Source organism: Tupaia chinensis, unplaced genomic scaffold (genome assembly GCF_000334495.1).
Source record: "Tupaia chinensis unplaced genomic scaffold, TupChi_1.0 Scaffold000622_1, whole genome shotgun sequence".
NCBI classification, from domain to species: Eukaryota; Metazoa; Chordata; class Mammalia; order Scandentia; family Tupaiidae; genus Tupaia; species Tupaia belangeri.
In genome coordinates this window covers 2,252,061-2,275,961 of record NW_006160142.1, presented here as the reverse complement: position 1 = coordinate 2,275,961, position 23,901 = coordinate 2,252,061, and the positions used below count along the sequence as shown (strand labels likewise).

Below are 23,901 nucleotides of genomic sequence, written 5' to 3'. Positions count from 1 at the left end.
GGAAATATTAATGACTGCACATGTTTTTACTTTTAATTATTTAATATAATTTATTTATATAGTCACAAGAAATAGTAACCTAGGCTTTATTTTTTTCATAAAAAAAGTAAATAAACAAATGTTTGTTACCTAGAGTACATAGATGAATTTCTCCTTTCTATCAGGGCATACCTGTAATTAAAAAGATTTTGATTAGTTTGTCTCCCAGAGAAAACTGTCTTAGTGTATCTGGACAGGAGATAAGATTTTACCTATGAATGTTCCTTCGTGATAGTCCAAAAAATATTAAAATTAAAGATAGTGGTACAAATGTAGGACCAGAAGCTGATTGTTCTCTGGAGCAAGGAAAGAAACTCCTCCTGAGGTATATGCTAGAAACTAGCCCAGAGAGACTGCAGTTTTTCTACCAGCCAGTCACAACAAGAGCTGAAAGAGAAGTTAGAGACCAGGAGATGGTATAATGGTTATGTCACTGGACTCCCAGGTAGTCAGCTGCAATTCAAGTCCCAGAACTTTGGCTTAAAACTCACACTGGGCATATGTGCGTGCATGCCCAAAATCCCTAGAGGAGAATGGGAAGAAGAGATTGTGAATGACCATCTCCCCCCCAGGTGATTTCTGTCTTTCTCTCTCTCTCTCTGGTGAGCGCGCACGCCCTATAGCAAAACTCTCTTAAAAAGAAAGAAAGAAAGAAAAGCTAGAGTTGCCCCAAACTTTCTGTCCAAGATCCAGTCTTAAAGTGAAGCCTCTAGAACTGTGCTTTCCCTGGTCCAGCCATCAGAAAGTAAGCGATTGTGAATGACTTCAGCTTTTTCTCTCCCAAATGCTGCTTATAAGAGTTTGTGGGGGCTCCCTTAAGCTTCCCTGGAGTGTTAGCTATTCAGATCCACAAAGCAGTTGCCCTTTTTATGTATGCACTTTTTTAATTAAAGTGAAAGTGAGATGTTTAAGACACAGAAGAAAGTACATATGAATAAACAGGAAAGCTGAGTCAAAGAACTAAGTTTGCCTTGACGCTTGTATTCTGCTACTGCAAAGTAGAGCTTTAAGTCTTTGCTCTAATTACCTTATGCTCCCAGTTTTAAGAGAAGAGGAAACCTCCCCCACACTTCATTTATCTCCTTTTGGTTGATGGCCTCCAAGCCCAACCTTCTGTTGCCTACGTCCCAGATTCGTGCCATCACATCCCTATAGTACCTGCCTACTCAGATTCCACATGTTTAGTGCTAACTGCAATCTCACTTCTCATCCAAATTATTACTGCTTCAAATTCTCTAGTATTAGTCTGCCTGGCTTCAACTTTTAGATTTCTCAGTTTCTTTTTGTTTATTTATTTGGTTTTGGTTTTGGTTTATTAGTAGTCATAAATACTACTGTGTTACTCAAGTCTTTCTTTCCTTTGAGTATACTTATCCAACATTATTTACATTATTTAATAAATAACTGAAAACTCCTCCCTTACAGTCAAATTAAGTCTTTTATTCTTTTCTTTTTTTTTTTTTTCTGGAATGCCATGTGTATTTTGTCTCCATGGAATAGCTGTGCTGTTCCCTGTATCTGCTACCTACATTTATGTCACTCCGAAGTAATGTCTTCTATACCTTCTGGTCTCAACTCTTTCATGATGCTGCACCTTGCACCCGAAGTCCACAAAAATCTTTTTTTTTTTTTTTTTTATTTTCTAAGGCTCTTTTAGGGCGATTCTTACAACCTGTCTGGCACTTGAGCTTCATGTAACTTTTTTGTTGTTGTGTTTGTCTCTTAATCTATTTGTATCAAATTAAAAGATAGTTGTCAGTCAGCTTTCCTGTTTGTTACCAGAGTCAATGGTGATGTATTTCAAACTATGTCAAAGGAGTTCAGCTACAGTGTGGTACAAGGCACACTTCTAGCACAAAAATGATTGTAAACTAAATCAAATAAAAATTGTCATGATAGACTTGTCAGTTTCACACCATATCACTCCAATTCTGCTGGAAACAGGGGCAAGCTGGACTTCTTACTCTTTTGCATTTCTCAGTGCCATCAACATAGAGCAAGGTATACCGTGGCTATGTGGGCCTCTCAGGCACCCCAGCATGCCCTGGGGTACCAATCATTGCTGAGTACATGTGTATACTAAGTTTAGCATACGTCATCTGTAATCTTAACAGCCTTGTAAGGTAGGCATTTTAACCCCTTTCACAAGTGAAGAATCTCGTTCTCAATGAAGTTACGACACTTAATGAGCCTACACTGAGGCAGCAAGTACGTGACAGAGCCAGGGTTGATAGCCAGATATAACTGAAAAGCCACTATACTGTCCCTTACTCATCATTGCCCAGCTTCTGAGGAATGGAAACTTGTGATGTCACCTTGGATTATTCACAAATAAGACTCTTGAGAGGAACATTGTGCTTATGTATATCTGGTCCCAGAGATAAGGGTATTGTTGATATTTCCTTAAGAATCTCATCCTGGGACAAACAGCCAGCACAGTGGTTCCATTGCTGGACTGCCATATGGCCGGCCACAGTTCGAATCTCAAACCCGGTGTCTTGAAAATCACTCCAGGTGCATGTGCGTGCGTGCCCAAGATCCTGGGAGGAAAATGGAGGAAAAGGGATTGTGGCATGGCCATCCCCCCGGGGGGTGATTTCTCACTTCACCTCTCACTATCTTTGTCTCTCTCTCCCTATGGCAAGCGTATGCACCTTAAGGCAAAATACTCTAAAAAAAAGGAGGGAAGTGTCTCATCTTGGGATTAGCAGGTGGTATAGTGGTTAAGAGCTTGACTCCTGCATAGTCGACAACAGTTCAAGTCCTGAACCAGGTGGCTTGAAACTCATGCCAGTCATATGTACATGAGTGACCAAGATCCTAAGAAGAGAATGGAGGAGAAGGGATTGCAATGTGACCCCACCACACACCCCAGGAGGTGATTTCTCATCTTTTGTCTCTCCTGCGACTATACACACCCTATAGCAAAAATCTCTCTCTCTCAAAAAAAGAATCTCATCCCACAAAATTTGAAATCACTGCCTTTATCTCATCCCACACCTATTTGAGATCATCTGTCTATCTACATGTTTTCTGCATCTCCAACTTGTTTTCTGCCCCAGTTTAACCTTTCCTTATCAGTGAACACAGAGCCTACTTAAAGGGTAGGAGTAAAATTCAGGTGTTCAGCTTGAAGAAGAGGTAACAGACTAGCTTCAAGTCTGCTGAAAATTGAACTCTTTCCGGGTGTCCATCCCCACTCTTATTCACACACGAGGTCATTAAGAAGCATATCTTCCTTCACATGCACAGGACTTTGCCTGCAAGGACCCATTAGTGCTAATGGGTCATTTTTCTTCCCTCTTTCCAAGGATCAAAAGGAGAATCTGCATCTTTGATGAAGCTCTAATAGTACATAGGGCTTAGACCACTTAAGGGTTTCTTTTGTTCTCTTTATATGGAAACCCACCAAGGGGTTTTAGACCATTTTCTGCTAAATAAAAGGTTTATAAAGACAGTACTAAGTGCCGGTGCTAAGTGCAGCTTCAGTAATGAAAACGAAAATGAGTCCTCTACTTATTAAGCCCAACTCGTCTATGTGGGTATTCTTGAGGCTTGCATGCTATACTCCTTGAACTGATATTTTCTACTGTTTAGTAACATGGGGAATATTACTGCTTCTCTCTGGTAAACTTTAAAAAGTTGTCAAGCAGTAAGTTTGCTAATAGGAAACTTAAGAACTGTGGTAGGAAGTGGGAAGAAGGAAATAAGTGCACTTTATAGCCACTCCCTCCCCAACTGTTGGCTTACCACTCTTCCTTCATGATTGCTTTCTACTTTGACCTGAAGCCATCAGGTGGCTGACATTGTTTTATCAAGTGCTATTGTGCTTAGAGGCCAGTTGTAGAGACACTGGGAGAATCTAAAACTGACAAAGTCTCTCCCCTCCCCTCCCTTCATCAGAGAGATAAAGAATGCTCATGAAATACAAAGTATTCTGGGGCCAGCAGGTAGCTTGATGGTTAAGGGCGCTGGATTCTCACATGGCTGACTGTGGTTCGAGTCCCAGATCCAGTGGTTTGCTTTCTCACTTTCTTTCTTTCTCTGTCCCTCTTTGGTCAAACTTAAATAAATAAATAAATAAAGTTAAATAAAATAATTATTTAAAATAAAAAGATATATAAATATTTCATTCTAACTTTTGGTACTGAATTCTATACCAGAAAACCCTGAAGCAGTACCGAGAATACTTCGTCCAAGACCCCACTGCTCCCTAATGCTACATTCATTAGGCCTGGAAAAGAGCTGAATTTTCTAACAAATTTAGTTCAACAAATGAATGTAGGTAGCATTCCTTTGCACTGATATTTGATATGAAAAAGTATAATAGCCCCCCATCTCTGATGTGCAAGAAGAGTATTTTTTGCTATTTTTTTTAACTCACTTTGGTTTCTATTTTGAGCTCTGATTGCTTCAGCTAGTGAAAATATAATATAAGGTAATTTTAGTTTCCTTCTTTTCCTGGAATTATGTCAAAATTACGTAGTGGAGGATGGAGTGCAGGCAGGAGGCTTCCATTTTATCAGGTGTGGGGAAGATAGGGAGAGAGGCGATTTGGAAGCTATTCTCAAATTTTCTGTAGTCGGGACTCAGGTATCCACTGAGCTGCTACCTTGCATCTTCATTCCTGTGTGCATGATCTCTTCAGGTCAGATTCTTTCCACTATTTCTTTGCCCCTATGGAATTGTTCTATTGATCCCCCACTATACCAGAACCTGGGAAGTTCTGTGAGGCCAATGCCCCAGTGTGTCTGTATCTATCACACAGCTGTTTCTTCCCCAGCACCTCACTGCCACCTCTGGTTCTGAGGAAATGCAGCTAGGTTGCATAGTGGTTAAGGTTGCTGAATCAAACATGGCCAACAGCATGGTTTGAGACCCAGACCCAGCAGGTTGAAAAACACTCTGGGCACATGTACATGTGCATACCCAAAATCCCAAGAGGAAAATGGAGAAGAGGTTGCACTGTGGCCATCCCCCTTGGAGATAGAGGATTCTTTCTCACTTTCTCTCTCTTTACCTCTTTGTCTGTCTCTTTCTCTCTCATTCTCTCTCTGGTGAGTATATGGGCCCTATAGCAGATAAGAAAAAAGAAAACTATATCCTCTTTGGGCATTTACCAATGATTATACTCACATTTTTCCCTCAACTTTATCTCCTGGTTGCCTGAATGAAAAGCTAGAAGCTTTAATTGTCTCATGTAAATATATTCTATTTCATTCCTTGAAAAGCCTAGGCTTTTATTTTATTTTATTTTTGAGAGGTTTTTGCTATAGGGTACATGCACTTGCCAGAAAGAAAGAGAGAGACAGAGAGACAGAAAGCGAGAAATCACCCACCCAGGGGGGATGGCCATGCCACAATCCCTTCTCCTCCATTCTCCTCTCGGGATCTTGGGCATGCACGCACAAGCACCTGGCATGAGTTTAAGCACCGGGTCCGGGGCTTGAACCGCAGTCAACTAAGTGGGAGTCCAGTGACATAGCCATTACGCCAATAGCTGGCCAGAAGCCTAGGCTTTTAATACTTAGATGTATAAAACTAATTTTATATCTTTAATTTCTGATTCATAGAATTTCTCTGAGTCAACTAGAACACAATACCTTGAAATTTAAGTGAGAGAAAAGACAAAGGAGAGAACAGAAATATGGAGAAAAAATTAATATACTTCAAAACTAGTACCTTATCTCAGATCAAAAACATGCTATTCTTTAATATTAAGGATAATGGTTAGAAGTCAGTAAAGTTGTATATTATTTAAAAGGGGGGAGGGAGTAAGAGCATCCATTACTTTCAGCAAAAGGTGTATAATGTCAGTGTCATCTTCATATAATACTTAGAGCTTAAGTTCAAGGGACCTCTGTTCTCCCCTTTTAAAAACTAAATGCCTTTGAGCAAGCCACATAATCTCTGTTCAATTTACTCTCTAATACAATTCAGGAATGTTAGATCTGTGATTTTTATCCTGCTTACAAGCTAATAGGTTACTGTCTTATGGACATGAAATTTCTGGGTCAGAGACCAAGGACTTTATTACCCATAGCTCATCAAATAGCATGTGTATCAATTCTTTTTGTTTCCATAGCTCATTAGAACAATGTATATAATCCCCAATGAACATTAGGACTGCAGAGGTTTAGTGTTATACTGGGAAAAATGTGCCAAGTGACATAAAATTGGATAAAATGGTTTATGTATGAGAAAATGGAAATGACAATGAAATGTCAGAGAAGTAGCTAAAAAGACTGTTACCAGAATTTATAAAAAGAAATTTCATGTCCTATATTGATTAAGTGCTTAGGAGACTCAATTAATGACATCCATTTGATGAATGCCATCCAGATACAGTGAATGATCTGTAATAAGAAAAGAAATAAAATCAGACATGAATTGCAATTCATTTGTTTATTTAGTTAATTCGTTTTCATCATGGGATGTGTGCACTCACAGAGAGAGATGGGAAAGGAGAAGAGAATGTCTCACACAGGGAAGGCCATGCCACAATCCAATCTCTTCCATTTCTCTCTTCTTTGAATTTTGGGCATGCACTGGTGTATTTCTTGGGTCTTTGTGTCTAGGACTTGAGCCGTGGTGCTGACCATATGGGATCCAGCCACCTTGACTTTTGTCATGAGCTGACTTCACAATTTATTTTGATATATTTTATAATAGTAGCCCACAAAATTAGGAAATTCCAGATCTGTATACATGAAGAAAATTTGAGCAAATTATTCCATTTAAAATTGCAATGAGGGGCCAGCAGATGATAGAATGGTTAAGTTGCTGGACTTCCACATAGTTGATCATGGTTCACGTCCTAGATTTGGTAGCTTAAAACTCACATTGGGCGTGTGTGTGTGCATACCCAAACTTCAAAGAGAAAAGAAGGGATTGTGGTATGGCCATCATCCCAGGGGGGTGAATCCTCACTTTCAATCTCTCGGATACACATGCCTTATAGTAAAAATCTCTCTTTAAAAACAAAACAAAACAAAACAAAAAAAAACAGAAAAATAACAAACAAAAAACTGCAATGAAATTAGACATGAAGATGACAAAACTGAGCAAATTACTCTATTAGAAAATGAATTAAATAAAGGGACCAGAAGTTGGCATAATGGCTATGTCGCTGGACTCCCATGTAGTCAACTGCGTTTAGAGTCCGGGACCCTGGTGGCTTAAACTCATGCCGGACGCATGTGCATGCATGCCCAAGATCCCGTGAGGAGAATGGAGGAGAAAGGACTGTGGCATGGCCATCCTCCTGGGGGATGATTTCTCACTTTCTGTCTCTCTATCTCTCTTTCTGGTGATCGCATGCACCCTATAGCAAAAATCTCTTCAAAATAAAAGAAAAAGAAAGAAAGAAAGAAAGAAAGAAAGAAAGAAAGAAAGAAAGAAAGAAAGAAAGAAAAGATTAATTAAATAAAAATTTAAATTGGTAATTTGTTAACAGACCCCAAGGTACCAGAAGTAGTTGAAAGTAGTGTCACTTTACAAAAAAAATAAAAACTGCTGGAGAAGGTTGTAATATTTGTATACAAACTATTGTAGGAGCGAGTTAGTGAACAAGATAGGTACAAGCAAGAGTAGAGCAAAAGCACAGTACAGAAAGTGCTTTTAGTCATTTAGTGAGCTCTGATTGAGTCACCTCAAAGACTCAATTTTCTAAGTATAAGGAGAACTTGATGATGTCTATTAACTGAATATTTACTACATGTTTTCACACTGATGGGCACATCATAAAGTTTATTTATTTAATCCTCATAGCAATCTTATGCGATTACTGTGTCCATTTTATAAATGAGAATACTAATGATCAGAAAAACTAAGACAATAAATAAATAAATGAACATGCTGAGGATGATGGAGTTGCTAAGAAACAGGGCTCATGGAGATAGCAGATGGCATAGTGTTTACATCACTGGACTCCCACATGGACAACTGCAGTTCAAGTCCCAGACCCTGGGGCTTGAAATCATGCCAGGCACATGTGCGTTCATGCCCAAGATCCCAGGAGGAGAATGGAGAAGGGGTTGCAAAGTGGCCATCCCCTCCCCAGGGGCAGGGGGTGATTTATCACTTTCCCTCTCACTGTCTCTGTCTCTTTCTCCAGCAAGCACATGCACCCTATGCCCAAAACCTCTTAAAAAAAAAAAAAAAGAAGAAGAAAAAAAGGAAAAGAAATGGGGCTCAGAGTTTAAGGTGCGAATATGCAACTCTATGGGCCATGTTCTTTCATTGTGACCACACCATATTAAACTCTTAGTTTCCTGTGGAAATAGCTTCTAGAACTTTCTCCTAGTGCGGATGTATTACTCCAACACTTCTATTGTTTTGCCCTTTTAGGAAAATAGCTAGTCATAAATTTACTTTTTATTAATTTAATAAAAATCAACCAGTCTTTTCTCCATCCTCTCACGTGTTTAAAGGCAATGACATGTAACTTTTCTGACAAAGACTTCTATCTTCCCACAGGTGACTTGTATATAGGAGGCGTGGCTAAAGAAACATACAAATCCTTGCCAAAACTCGTCCATGCCAAGGAGGGCTTTCAAGGCTGCCTGGCATCAGTGGATTTAAATGGACGGCTTCCGGACCTCATCTCAGATGCTCTTTTCTGCAATGGACAGATTGAGAGAGGATGTGAAGGTACTAGAACTTTGTCATCACACTTTACATAATCCTTTTCCCATCTATAAATGAGAACAGCTCTGGGTAGCTCGTAAAATTTTAGAAACTGTGAACTCCCATTTAGGGTTTAGACATTTTTATTCATGATTTAGATTTTTCTTCCCATAAATCTTAATTTTCTGGACTGTTTACAAGACTATATAATGCTTTAGGTAAAATGGGAACTATATTAATAGATCTTGTTAGTTTTTTGCTTCTTTACACTCTAGCCTACCTTATGAGTGTGTTAATCAGTTCATTCTTGATAGCATTAAATAGACACTCCAATTAGACTAGAAAAAATATATAAAGATATATTCTAGCAAATACTTATCAACCTGGACATATCTTTAAATAAATTTGTGACTTTTTTGGTGTGTAACAAGAGACTAAAGCTCAGATATCCCATTCTGAAATCGATAATTGATTTCTTTCTATTTGCCAGCCAAGTCCAAATCACATACATTGTCAGTTTATTTTAGCAGATATAGATTTCTTATATTACCTAACAATGATATCACACACTTTAGTAATGTGCTTGAGTATCTTCTGCTTTTTCATGCTATCACACCTAGACCTGTCATAGTACTTTTTTTTTCTTCTTTTTTTTTTTTTTTTTTGGAGAGGTTTTTGCTATAGGGCGCGTGCGCCCGCCAGACAGACAGAGAGACAGAAAGCGAGAAATCACCCCCCAGGGGGATGGCCACACCGCAATCCCTTCTCCTCCATTCTCCTCTCGGGATCTTGGGCACGCACGCACACACGCCTGGTGTGAGTTTAAGTCACCGGGTCTGGGACTTGAACCGCGGTTGACTACGTGGGAGTCCAGCGACATAGCCATTACGCTAACTGCTGGTCCCCTCATAGTACTTTTTGATAGGTACTTTCATTTTAGATTTTTTATTTCAACACCTTGGCTTATTTGAGTCAGTCCTCCCTCATAAATGTAATTTAATCACATTACCATGAATTTTGTGACTTTGGATGCATTGCTGCTTCTCTTTTAATGGTGAACACAATTTGGGCATTCTGAAAATTTTATAGATTTTCATATGGGAGAAGAGGAAGATGGGAACCAGCAGTTAGCGTAATGGCTATGTCGCTGGACTCCCACGTAGTCGACCGCGTTTTGCGTCCCGGACCCAGTGACTTAAAACTCATGCCGGGCGCGTGTGCATGCCTGCCCAAGATCCCAAGAGGAGAATGGAGAAGAAGGGATTGCGACGTGACCATCCCCCCTGGGGGATGATTTCTCGCTTTCTGTCTCTATGTCTCTCTCTGTCTGCGCACATTCTCTATAGCAAAAAACTCCCCAAAAAAAAAAAAAAAAAAAAAAGAGGAAGAAAGAAATGTGAATTCCTATTCTCCAGAATATTATGAATCATTTCTTCTTAGAAAAAAAATACATTTAAAAATTACCAAAGCACATGGAAATTATTTTATTTGAAAATACAAGTTTTTCCTGTCTGTAGCATGTGTTTTTCTGAAGTTATATGGAATTCAACCTATGTTTTAATAATGTCAGGGGATAAGTTTCTATTAGTAGAAGTCTCCATTGAATTTATTTCTAATGTTGCCATTTTCTTTTTTATTTCAAAATTTGGCCTAATGCTTTTGCAAAACAAAAAGAAACTATATGCTTTCTCTTTTTACAAATTCAGTAAAGAAAATTGTTAATCCTCTAGAGGTAGATACAAGGATATTAGACATAACTTTGATCCTTGGGGTTTTTGAATTAGTGAGACTATGTACATGTATTATTTTTATTTAAAGAAAAATCTACTACAAACTCTTCTGGGAAAAAAATTAATAAGCCTTTTTAAAGTAATTTGGAGGACCATCAGTTAACATAATAGCCGTGTTGCTGGACTCCCACGTAGCCGACCGTGGTTCAAGTCCCAGACCCGGGAGCTTAAACTCACGCTGGGCGCATGTGCGTGCGTGGCTAAGATCCCGAGAGGAGAATGGAGGAGAAGGGATTGTGGCATGGCCATCTCCCCTGGGGGGTAATTTCTCGCTTTCTGTCTCTCTGTCTCTCTCTGTCTTTCTGGTGAGTGCACATGCCCTATGCAAAAACCTCTCAAAAAAAATCCAAAAAGTAATTTGGTAACTGACTTCTTAATAACAAGCTGCGGCAGGTGTAGAGAGAAACATCCACAACCAAAATCCCACAGAAAGAAAACAAGACACAAGCACCCTTATTGCTGGCATGTGATGGTGACGGGAAAAGAAGATTAATGACAACAACATGTACCTATAGAAGATATTTGTAGTACTGATACTTAGCATTGTTTTCCAACATAATCTAGTAAGCAGTTTGGTAAAGATGATCAATTACACATCATCTTGGGTAGTCTTAAACTACTATTTGAGCATTTGAACTTATTTCGTAGATTCATTTATTTAGTAGAATATGCCATTGGTTCTTCCTTACCTTATCTAGGATGCTTTAAATATCTGGGCTTTAATAGTTCTCAAACTTCTTCCCTTGCCTTTTTTTTTTTTTTTTTTTTTTGATATAGGGCAGGTAATAACCAATGTGCAGGCTCATTAAAGTCAAGATAACTTCTCTACATAAGTCAGTGAAATTTCTCACACTTTTTTTTTTTGTAGACCCATAACATTCAGCCCTAGACTGTGCTGTAAGCTATAGAATCCCCATTCTTTTTAATTATGACAGCTATCATTGATTAACCCCTGGCAGTAATACTTTTATATGCTATCCCATTTAATACTCCAAGTCCTATAAATGAGGTATTCCACAATTTAAAAAATAAATACGTTTTATTTTTTAGATGAATAAAATCTCAGCAATATAAAGTAACATTTCTAAAGACACACACATAGTAATGGTTGATAAAATCTTTGAATCCAAGTTTGCCTACATGGAAGCCCAGACATCTAGCCATTTTCCTCTGTTGTTCCTTTAATTCCCAGAGATTGCAGTTTTACCTTCATTTTCCTTTTCTTTTCAGAAATATCTTTATTTTTAATCACTTGATAGAAATATCCTTGTGGCTTGGTCCAAATTTTTACTAAGTGATAAAATAAAAGGAACGTTATGTAACTAAAGGGAAAAATAAATTGGGGGCTGTCTTGTGTAAATACTTGTCAGTGTTAAAATATTGTTCTAGAAGGTGAGTACTTTTAAAAAATGGGTCTTGTCAGGCAGAGGTATGCATTTTCTTGTAATACCTGAATATAAAAAGACTGTTGTGATACTGAAAATAACAATAAAAATAAAGCAGGTCTTTGTGCTCACATAGAGGTTTGGCAGGTACTCTGAATTGCTGCTCTATAATATGGGCATATTATTTTGTAGGATTACAGCGTTACAATTTTTAGAAGTTAGAATTGTGAAGTAATTGCATGTGTGATGATTGTTGAAAAAGCGAAAACAAATGCCTGAGTCTCCATCAGTTTTTGCTCCTGCTCTGCAGGTCAAGGAGCAAATGGCCGTTTGTTCAACAGTGTCTGGCCCAATCTGGGCTTGCGCTACTCCCTTCTCCTTTACTGAAGGAAGAAATATACTTAGGACAATTACCTTGAGAGACTTTATTTTTTAAAATGTGCTGATTATTTTCAGTCTCTGATGTAGGGATAAAGATCGGTAGACCATTTCTCACTGGTTAGAAGAATAGGATAACCTGAGCAATTTAGTGTTTCTTAGATTTTTGTTGAAATAATTGGAAGAAAAAAAAAAGAACCATTATGTCTATTCAGGTCTCCTGAACCTGGGTGATTATTATTGCTACTAATACTTATAAAAACTATTATAATTGTCATTATTATTATACTGATTGTTGTTACTAGATTATAATGTAATTAGAGTCCTCGATATTTTGGTTTTTAAATGTGTGAATGTTCACATAGGTTAGGCTAAATTCAATAACTTTTTATGAAAAATACCCATACTGATAAAGTTGTAATAGAAATGTGCTTATAAAGTACATGTTTAAAAACCATTTTATCAGGGCAAGCAGGTAGCGTGGTGATTAAAGTGCTGGACCCCCATATGGTTGACCACAGTTCAAGTCCTAGACCTGGCAGCTTGAAACTCACATTGGGCACATGTGTGTGCATGCCCAGAATCCCAGGAGGAGAATTGAGAAGGAAGTGGCACAACCATTTCTCTAGAGGGTTGGTTGTTTCTCACTCCCCCTCTTACGTCTCTCTCTTCTCTCTCCAGTGAACACATGTGCCCTGTGGCAAAAAACTTTTAAAAAAACAAAAGTATAAAGGATTTACCAAAACATCAATTTATACAAAGTCTAATTACAAGTAATTCTGATTTATTCACTAAAACAGGTACCGCAAAGGTTTTCACTATTAATAGTGTCTATTTAGGCTGGTGCCAATTTTTATACTTTTATAAAACCTTTAATAAAATCATGTTAACTACAAATAGCTTTAATTTATACTTTAAAGATATTTAGATGACTACATCCTCTTCTCACCTTTCTCTAAGCTAGTCCTTGTTACAAAGGTTTTACCGTAATATTTATTCACAGGTCAGTTTGTAAGTGTTGAAGATAACTATAAAAGTTTTAAAAAATACAGACAGAACTTTGAAATTCTTAAGTGGTATATACAGAACTTGGTAAGAGCAAGGATGAATACTCCACACTGAAATCTCACAAAAATAAGTTTCTTTAAGGGGATAATATTGTGGTTTCTTCTTCCATCTCACTTCCCTCACCCTCTTCAAATGATGTATACGTTTTGATAGTTTGATGTCGCTCTAAAGTCCAACTGCTGGTGGCGAAGGTCTGGCATTAGTTTTAAGCCTTAATTGGAACAGTGAAATAAAACATCTAGAGAGGAAAATAGAAGGAGATAATTGGTCTGCTAATGATTGTAGTCCACACTGTATTTGCACATGACAAATGGTGCTGCATGTTCCCAATAAGCAAGACAGTCACTTTGGTAGTGCATTCATATTTATCCAAGAGATGAAAAAATATAAAAGCCCTTTTAATTTTCCTTCATTACATGTCATCAGCTCAATTAACCATTATGTATAAACACATATACAGTGAAATTCTAATAAATTATCGCTTCCTCATTTTTGGCTTCTCTTAAGATTTATGGCTTTTAGTATTAATTTGTTTGCTCTACATAGCATTTCCCTTTATAGCAGCATGCTTTTTGAATCTGAACGTTCTTCTGTGTTTGCCCCATTTCAGTATTGCTTACTAACATTTAATATATTTTGCTTTTTTTTTTTTTATTTTGCTGACAAAGTTGCATTGATGAAAGCTGACTTGCAAGGTAGATAGCCCTGTGTGTATAAAACAAGACTGAAACCCCATAATACACAGTGGAAACCCTAAAATAACATTTTTAAACATTTTTTCAGTAACCATTATTTGCATTCATATTTCATTTTTTTCCCTTCTTAATGTTGTGCAAGAAACCTCATTGTGTAGCATAGTTTGCATAAAGGCTTTCAGTCTTGAATATGTTTGTATAGTGATTGCCTTTAGTGCTTTGATCATACTTTTTTTAAGTTTTTGTTTTTCAGTGTTCTAGTTATGATTCTTTAGAAATAGACTAGCATTCTTTTTTCTTTGTATGTTAAATGGGGGCATGTCATTTATAAAGAGTTCTTCATTTTCTGTTTAATTGCATGAAATTGTTAAAGCATGTGAATTGATACTTGCCAACATACCTATCCAAAACACCCAGCAATCATAACTTTATACATAGTCTTTGCAGGGAAACGTCTGGAACCTCTAGGGTATTTTTGCGTAACTCTCTTCACTTATTTTGCCAGTCTTTATCTCATGAAGTTGTAATCTCCATTTCTCATGGCGTTTCTATTCATTGGTCAGAAGTTAAGGATATCTAACCGTTTTCTAAAATCCAAATGGTGACGGAGAATGACTGGTGATAGAATGAGATTACCTGCTACGATTACTATACTAGAAGCTATGTGCTTGCTTTTACTTTGTGTTGGTTTTAGTTTATGATGATGATGTGTTTTGTCCTATACTTAAAACTTAAGAAAACCTTCATGTTACAGCTTCTTGGTTCCTAATTCAGGTGTGTGAAGTAGAACTTTCAAAACTAGTTTGGACATGTAATTTGAGGTGTTGGCAACTACTGAATGTGATCTAACTCATAAATAAAAACACTTCAGGATTTTTGTTAAGGAACCCAAGTTTCTTTTGGATTGTTTTGCAGGGCCCAGCACCACCTGCCAAGAGGACTCATGTTCCAATCAGGGTGTGTGCTTGCAGCAATGGGATGGCTTCAGCTGTGACTGTAGCATGACTTCCTTCAGTGGGCCGCTCTGCAATGACCGTAAGTACTTCTCTGAGTACGGGCTGGCACTCCTCTTTGCTTCCAGTTACTGTTTGATACGCAAAGCATAAAACCAGAAATCCTTATTTATAATGTCTCTAATTAAGTCAAGCTGTCATAACCAAGACAAGCAGTTGTTTCTGCAGAAAGGACATTTCAAAATACTAAATTATTAATCAGCTATGCCATTAGCTAAGTGCTGTGATGATGGCGATTCTTTGGTTTGTTGTTGTTGGTTTTTTTTTAAACATTATTTATTACTACTGGTAGTCACCTTGTCCAAAAGAACAGTTTTTTCATTTGTTAGATATGACCATTTTCTCTCAGTTTTTGAAAGAACCTTCATATGGCTTTATAGTAAATGGTATTTAATTTTGTAAGATTTTATAGTGAGTCTATAACTTTAGTGAACCGTTATAGGTCTCATGTTTTTCTCTCTACATCTTCGTAGGCCCATTGCTACCTCTCCCTTTATGAACCGTGTTTCAACATTTCCTACAAAGATTCCCTTGTAGTTTAACCACTGGAGGCTTTTTGTTCCTTTAGTCTCAATATAAGCATGGGAATGAAACTCAGGGTTTACACTATATCATGTCATATCCACTGTACTATAGCAGCAAGCATCTTGAGATGGAATTAACCAGTCTACAGGATGAAATTTGATTTCTTAACTTTTGAAAGGGTCCTGCTTTACCGCACTTCATCAAAATAGTCAAAGCATTTCCGAAAAATTACTATATGGCATTATATTAAGAGAAAATTTGGAACAGCACCTCATGGCTGTAAAACAGAGTAACATGTATGATAAATGGTAAACCTGTAAGCTCAAACTCCAGGGTGGAGGGAGAGGGATGTGATGACTGACGCTGTGGGCTTCCATGCAAAGGCTGGATTTGAACGAAGATTTAAAGAAAGACTGAGTTTGTTTATTTTGACCTTTGTCTGTTTAGGACTGTGTTCGTGTTGGCAGATGTGTGTAACACAGTGTCAAAAATGGGGTCCAGCCGAGGTAGCTGTCAAACCGAGTTGTTTCCTCCTTGCCGACATACTATGTAGTGCTATTCACCAGCCATCTTCAGACTCCCTGCCCCAAATACGGACTGCAGGGAGAGCACACCATGAATACAAAGTAAAGTAATACTTACAAGGGGCTTTTAATGACCACATCACCATAGATGGAGAAATATTCTGTATCCATCCTATCAGTGTCAGATTCTATAGAACTATGCTAAACCTGAACCAATAAACATGCATTCACACCATCACACATTTGCAAACTATTTCTACAAATAAAATCACACTTAAAAACAATAACCCCATTTGGGGTTATATAAAGAACCTCAAATAACTACTCAATAAATGTGTATACTATATAAAGCAAAGAAAATAAAATAACTTTATATATGCTTTTAATAAAGATATGCATATATGTCATACATTTGATTTTCACCCCATAGAAAATTACATAAATTTAATCTAGGACAACCAGAAGATTGAATATTTGATATGATTGTGTCATGGCAAAATTTTAATCCTGAACATGATCTTGGCAGATGCATGACTACGTGTGGTAGCTGAGAGGCCTTTTTTGGTATGAAAGTACTTTTCAGTTTGCTAAAGGGCTTTCTCTGCCAAACTTTGCTTAATCTCGTTTCTACATTTTGCAAAACAATCGCCATTTGGTCGTGTCAGACTGTGTATCCTCATATACCAGTTAAATATGAAGAATATAGTTTTGTCTATGTATTTGTCAGGCTTTTTCTAACGGAACATCAAGATCCAACCTCAAGTAGCATGCTGTCTTCAAATGATTTTTACAGAAAAGTGTTTGGATTCTGCTCTTGGGTGATAGTAGTGGTGGTGATGACAATGATAAGGCTATGTGTCATTTACTTGTAAATAAGGTAAATGTCATTTAAGAAATGTGTTTTCTGATATGTCTCATGTACAAATCAGCCTTAAAATTACTTTAGAGAGCTCTTGGAATACATACATTTGGAATAAATAATTACCTCTTAGTGAGTTTTCTAGAAATGTAAAATGGTCCATTGGTTTACACATTGGAACTTCATTGGTGAAGATGTGTATGTACAAATTGATATTTGAAAATAAATATTATTTTATATCAATTATAATTTATAGCAGATGGAAACATTATTTTATTATTTTAGTTAATATGGCAATAGAAGTAGCATAACACATTTTTGTGTTTTTGTTTTGTTTTGTTTTTGTTTTTAATGAAAAGGTTTTTGATACAGAATGCATATGCTCGCCAGAAAGACAGAGAGAACAGAGAGACAGAAAGCGAGAAATCACCCCCCAGGGGGGATGGCCATGCCGCAATCCCTTCTCCTCCATTTTCCTTTCAGGATCTTGGGCACACATGCACACGTGCCTGGCATGAGTATAAGCCACCACATCCGGGACTGGCACCATGGTCGACTACATGGGAGTTCAGTGACATAGCCATTACACTAATTGCTGGTCCCTCATAAATATTTTTCTCACTTTTAAAAAAAAAAATGTTTTGGAGGGACAGCAGTTGCTGTAATGGCTATATCGCTGGATTCGCATGTAGTCAGCTACGGTGCCCAAAATCCCAAGAGGAGAATGGAAGAGAAGGGATTATTGTGGCCATCCTCCCCGCGGGGGGGGTGGGGGGGATGATTTCTCGCTTTCTGTCTCTGTCTCTCTCTGTCTGTCTGGCGAGTATTGCACTCTATAGCAAAAAACAAAAACCTCTCCAAAAAAAAAAATTTTTATTTTCCTAATTGCCAAAGGGGGTGTGTCCTCACCAGAGAGAAAGAGGGAGAGGGGGAGGAAGGGAGAAAGAGAGAGGAAGAAAGGCCCCCACAAAGGGGAAAAGGCTAGCATTTATGCTGCAGTCCTTTCCATTCATCCATCCAGTCAGAATCTGAGGCATGCATGCATATGTGCCTGGCCTGGTTTTCCAGCTACCAGGACTGGTATTTGAACCGTGGTCAGTCGTGTGAGATCTGGCTCCCAATGCCCAGTGTTTAACCACTGTGCCAGTCTGGACCAGTCTCATTTTTTAAATTGATTGAAATAAACAATCTTGTATCTATGTATGATCGTTTTTCTATAAGTTGCACAAATGAAATTGGTGTCATTCCTTAGATTTTTAACAAAGCTTTTTTTTAGTGTGTGTAGATGTCAACTATTATTTTAAAAAGTAAAGCCAATTAGGAAACTTCATTTCTTAATGAAATTTTCAACCCTAACTTAGTTATTTACCCATAAATTCTATGACTGTATCCTCCAACTTCAAGAAAGTAAAAGAATGAAAAAAGAAAAGAGAAAATAGAAACAATTTTTTTAGTAGAGAAAACAAACCATGTTAAAAAATGAGCCCCCCTCCTCAAAAATAGAACTTCTAAATGTCATTTTCTGATAAGCTTCATAGACTGTGTTAGAGTAACTAGAAAACTTTATATTAGCCTGAAGATATAATTAACAGTGGAAAGATGGGAATACTTCATAGCTTGTAAGTGTAATCTTGGATAAATCATACTAATTAATTGAACTGAAAGGAATCTTTCAAAAAAAATAAAAGAAACACTTATGTAAAGTACTGCCAAAGGCTATTTTTAAATAAATGTATTTGTGAAACCCTTTCTTTCCTGGAAACATGCCATCCAAATGATCTACTCATTGACAAAAGCGATCGCTCTGCATGTGTGTTGGGTAGTGCTGTGTATGCAGCTCTTCGGTTCCTCATAGCAATACCCATAGCCTTGTGCAGGCTTACTGTATAATGTCTTGGTTGTTTCCCACTTCTTATTCCTCTGTCCTCTCTCTCTCTCCCCATTTAATTCTTTCTTTCTGTCCTCCCTAGTTTAAATGGCACAGTCTCTCCAGATTCTCTTAACCAGAGACAATAGTTTTCCTCCTCTGACTTCTAATAGAACTTTGTTTATTCTATTTTATTAGCCATTACTTTCCACCTTACTGTAACTTATGTTTGGTTTTATCCTTCTATAAAACTGCGGTATATTTTTCTCTCAGGAACAATATTCATTTCTGTTCATAAGCCCAGTATTTTGTACAGTGTGTTGTATGTAATTGGTAATGATTCACTAATTCAATGGTGATTAAATGCGTGAACCTTGAATAAGGATTTCTATCAATAGGAAATCCTTGGTAGCCACCAATACTCTCAAGGTTCATCAGCCTGGAGCTCACAGACCTCTATATTCTGACATTAGCCTTCATTTTCCTCTCCCTCTATTGCAGAACACTGTCCATATGGCATGTTACTGCCAATCTACTTACTCGTGGCTTTCTAAACAATGTTACACTTTCCAATTTCCTCACCATTGCTTATGCTAATGTCTCCACCTGGGGAATGCAGTCATTCCACCTGGAAAGTGTTCCTTTCACTATTTATGCTTGAAGAAATATCATTTCCTTTGCAATCTTTGCTTAAACTTTTCCACATTACGGAAATTTCCTTGATCCTCTGAGTAGGGCATTACTTTCCCTCTTCTGAAATCTTAGAGCAACGGTATACTGTACTACTGCATGTGACTGTATACTCTAACTATTTGAGAACTTCCTGTTGGATGTAGCCATTCACTGAAAGCTGAATATGCACCAGGTCTGTGCTAAGAGTTTACATTCATGAGTTTCCACTGAAGTGGTCACTAGAGGCTGAGAAAGTGGGGCGTGGGGTTGGTGGAAGGGGACAGGGAGATGTTCTTTAAGAAACAGCACATTATAGTTAGACAAGAGGATATGTTCTAGTGTCCTGTCCTTTAGAGCAGTCGAGTAACTATAGTTAACAATAATTTATTTTATATTTCAAGATAGTTAGAAAAGAGGATTTTAAATGCTTCCAACACAAAGTGATAACAATTGTAAATTATCTTTATTTGATTATAATACATTGTATTCATGCACCAAAACCCCCAATTCTACCCCATAAATATGTATGATCTTTGTATCAATTTAATACAGTAAAATAAATGCAAAATTATATACATTCATCATATAAATTTCACATATCACCTATTCATGCTTATGTACCTTCCTCACCGTTGTACAATGCAGTAATCCTTTTCTGACTTCACCCAGTGGTCTAGAATAGATTGTAACCATATTAGCTAATTTAATGTCAGGTTGGAGAAGATGAATATGGCTATGATCGCACAGAACATAACAAACGTAATAACATTGTCACATTACATTAGTGTAGGACTGTTATGTGCCAAATTACAATTCAGCCTCAGTGGTGTCTGTTACCATTAGGGAATAATACATTATAGTGCTGTTTTTTGGTGCTATAGCTTAAGAGGGTGTGGGCACTGCTATTAAAATACCATTTTCAGAATCTTGAACTTTGCCAAAAGAACATCTTTCTGATAGGAATTTATTGTACATTTGTATGAGAATTAGAAATATTTACTGAAACAAAGATGAAATATATCTGATTGTGTCATTTTACTCTGCCATTTAAAAATATCTTTAGCTTTGTTTCTCACTTTCTTTTGTTTGAAAAAAGGAGCCAATATCCAGTGTCTCAGCCTCAATACTAAACTAGTAGAAATGAATCATAACATAAATAAAAATAACTTGGATCCAGATAATGTTAGAGCTGCCAGTAGTGTTAAGCCATGAGCTGATTTGCTGCTGGTGCCACTTACTGCTGAATAAAATTTAGCAATTAACTGTGTCCACAACCAGATACTCATTGAGAGTATGATGAATCTTATTAACCTTGAATCACTCAAGCATTTCTAAATGGCAGCCCTTATTCTGTTGAAAGCAGTTCATTGGAGTATTTACTGACAATGCTTTAGAGAAACTGTCGATGGAGACCAGCCATGATAGCAAAGTGGTGACACAAACTCTGTGATGCTGATGCTCAGGTCACATGGGAAGGTGTGGGTATAAAGTCCCAAGTCCCTCACTGGGTGCACTTGCATGCCTGTGTTTCTGACTCTGTGAGGACAGGGGTAGATAGCAGTGTGTATACTCCAGTGAGGTGCCTGTATCTCTGTCTGTTTCTCTCTCTTCTGTTCAGAATAAACAAACACACAAGCAAACAAAAGCAAATTCAAAACTATGAAGAAAGTGAATCAGACCTGTCTCAGGTTAAATTGTAAAAGATTAAAAAAATGTTAATACTGAGTCAGAAAATGCATTAAAAGAAAAGACAATGTGTGGTAGAGAAATGTAATGGATAATCAACATGTTATCTTTCATTGTTCATATAAATGTATCTTTCTTCTTCTTGCTAATAAACAAAAAAATAGATACAAGAAAGAAGCATTTTTTTTTTCATATTACAGTTGGGCAGCTACACAACGGTTTCTAGCTGTATTTATATCAAAAAAAGTTAAGTGGGGAGGAGAAAAAAACAATACAGTGGAGTAGGGTATTGCTGCATTTGATTAACCAGATTACTCCCTGAATCATTCAGCAGCTAGATAATTCATAATTCTAAGTAGCCTTTTACCCTTTGTAAATGCCACCCATTCGGGCCTCTGAAAATCAAGGAAAATGAAGACCCAATCAGAATGTTTTCTTCACTCATGGATTTTCCTTTTTGTACTTCTTGATTTTTCTTGCTTGATTAAAACTCTGACTGTATAGACTTTCTATTGGCTCTCATGTTAGCACTCTTCATTGCATATCTTATGAAACTATGGAGGTAGCCTTCCATGTCTACACTACTGTGTTAATATTGTCATACTTCACTGAGCCCAACTAACCAGGATTGTGGTAAAAGAGTTTTGCCCATCACCTTGGTTAACTGTCTCTGAGGAATGTCAGTGGTTCTAATTTTCACCAGGTACAATTTCAACATAATCGTAATCTGTATCTAAATACTCCTCTCTGTGTGAGTACATTATGCTCAGGTTTCTTTCTTTGTCTATCAGCTGTAGTCACATAGTAGGTTCAGAATCCAGCCTAGCATGGGGAGACTGCCCTAATTCCCTGATTTTCAAAACTCGAGGACTTTAGGTTTACTTTCACATTTTTAAAAATTTTTCTATAGAGCATGTGCACTCACCAGAGAGAGACAGAGATGCTGTAAACCTTTACAGTTTAGACTGAGACAGGTCCGATTCACTTTCTCTATAGTTGTTATTTTTGTTTCCTTTTTTGGTTAAAAATTAGAATATTAAAGCATACATTGTTTAACTTATTTGGGCTGAGATGCCTAGTAATTGACAGAAGTTGAAATTGAATATAACTATATTCAAGCCCATAAGCTTCTTTGTACCCACCATCCCTCCCAAAGACACAGAGATTCCCTATAAATGCTGTCAAAATTCCCCAGTTGCCAAGTACGGAGGGAAGTAATGAATGGAATTTAGCACTGTGCACTTTCCCCCATGCTCTTCTGACTTTTAATTCATAGATTACATTTTAAACATTGTGCTACATGAAATATGTTCTTTCCTTCAAAGGCTCAGTTGACACTTCTAAAGATGAGTTCAGATTTCAGAGTGAGCTGTCGAAGGTATACTGTCATTAACTTCTATTTCTTTTATAAAAAGATACCGATCATGAAAGAGAGATGGGAATTTTCTGTGATTTTTTTCTGTGACATCCTTTCTGAATTTCTCAAAAATAATAACTTAATATTTGACAACGAAATCTGGCAAAATATTGCCCAGAGTTCATTTGCTTGAGGCAGATTCATAGTGTAAATTATGGAAAATGAGAAGTTAAGATTCATAATTACAATGACCAATGCATGTCTGCCAAGCGTTTCATTATGTAAATTGTATCTCAGTTCTTTCTTTATACAGTTGTTAAGGCAGAAACTTAAAAATAATTAGAAACCAGAGGTTACGTTAGCAGTGTTGTCTCAGAGGTTCTTTGGAAAATTCAGGGAGAAATACAAGATAATGCTGAAACCCAGAATATGAAAAGTCACAAGGAGATTAATAGTAAAGACTCCAGGACCCTTCATATTTGTAGAGAAGGGAAAGAAAGTTCTAGGGAAATATGTAAAGTCCAAAAAAAAAAAGGTCAAGATAAAAATAATATTATGCTTGCATTCAGGAATAATTCAAGGTATAAGAAAAAAAGAGTCACTATGGAGAAAATGTGCCTTGTCTAGTGATACTTTTTCCTTCTCTGAACAAAGCATTCTGTCTTTAATGAGATTTACTGTAGCAATTAAAAACTGTAGAAATCTTTTACAGAGAGGAGCTATGGTCTCCTCTCCAGCTCTGTGCTGTTACACATTTTTCCCACTCTGGTAGCACTCTTCAGCAGCACAGAGTACAAGGGTGATCTGTTAGGTCTGGATATTACAGAGTGTATGGTTTTAATGGCCCTAATGATCTAAATTCGCAGTTCTCAGAAAATGGCCTAAAGGGCATGAGAAGGATTAATCTCCCCAGGATTTGGTGAGATAGGAAGACATAATGGCATTTCAAAACTTGAAATGATTTCAGATTAGAACAAGTTTCATTAAAGAATCACCCGATATAGAAGGAGGTAAAAAAAAAAAAAAATGGGTCGTGAACAAGGAAGAGGCTGCACTTGAGAGAGACAGTGGAAACTGTTCGCGTAGGTGTGAACGCTTCTTATAAATATATAACATATGACCCTGTAGAGAGAGAAACAGATGGAGTATGTAGCATTTTGCTTAGTTTCTTCACTAGAATGGTGCAGTCTCTAATTCGATGTTTGGTAATTCTGCTTGGAAAGCTTTCAGGGCCTCATCTTGATTCCAGTAGCTCAGGGCAGCGCTGACATTGTGAACAATACTGGGTAGAAACAGGGCAATGAATTAGTTTGCAGAGCTTCTTAGGTCATGACGTGATGTCTGCATATCCTAGCTGTGTTCCCATGTCCAGTTTTTGATGATCACTTGGATGCACAACCTGAAGGAATCAATCT

The 23,901-nt window shown here is 37.3% G+C and overlaps 1 protein-coding gene across 1 annotated transcript in view; it reads left to right on the top strand.

Annotated features, from left to right (window-relative positions):
• The window catches only part of NRXN1 (neurexin 1), a 1,261,405-nt gene that overhangs the window by 624,615 nt on the left and 612,889 nt on the right, over positions 1-23,901 (top strand). The window contains exons 16-17 of the mRNA XM_006159011.3: positions 8,518-8,691; positions 14,899-15,018. Coding sequence (XP_006159073.1) covers positions 8,518-8,691; positions 14,899-15,018 — 294 coding nt within the window. The remainder of the gene's footprint in view (positions 1-8,517; positions 8,692-14,898; positions 15,019-23,901) is intronic.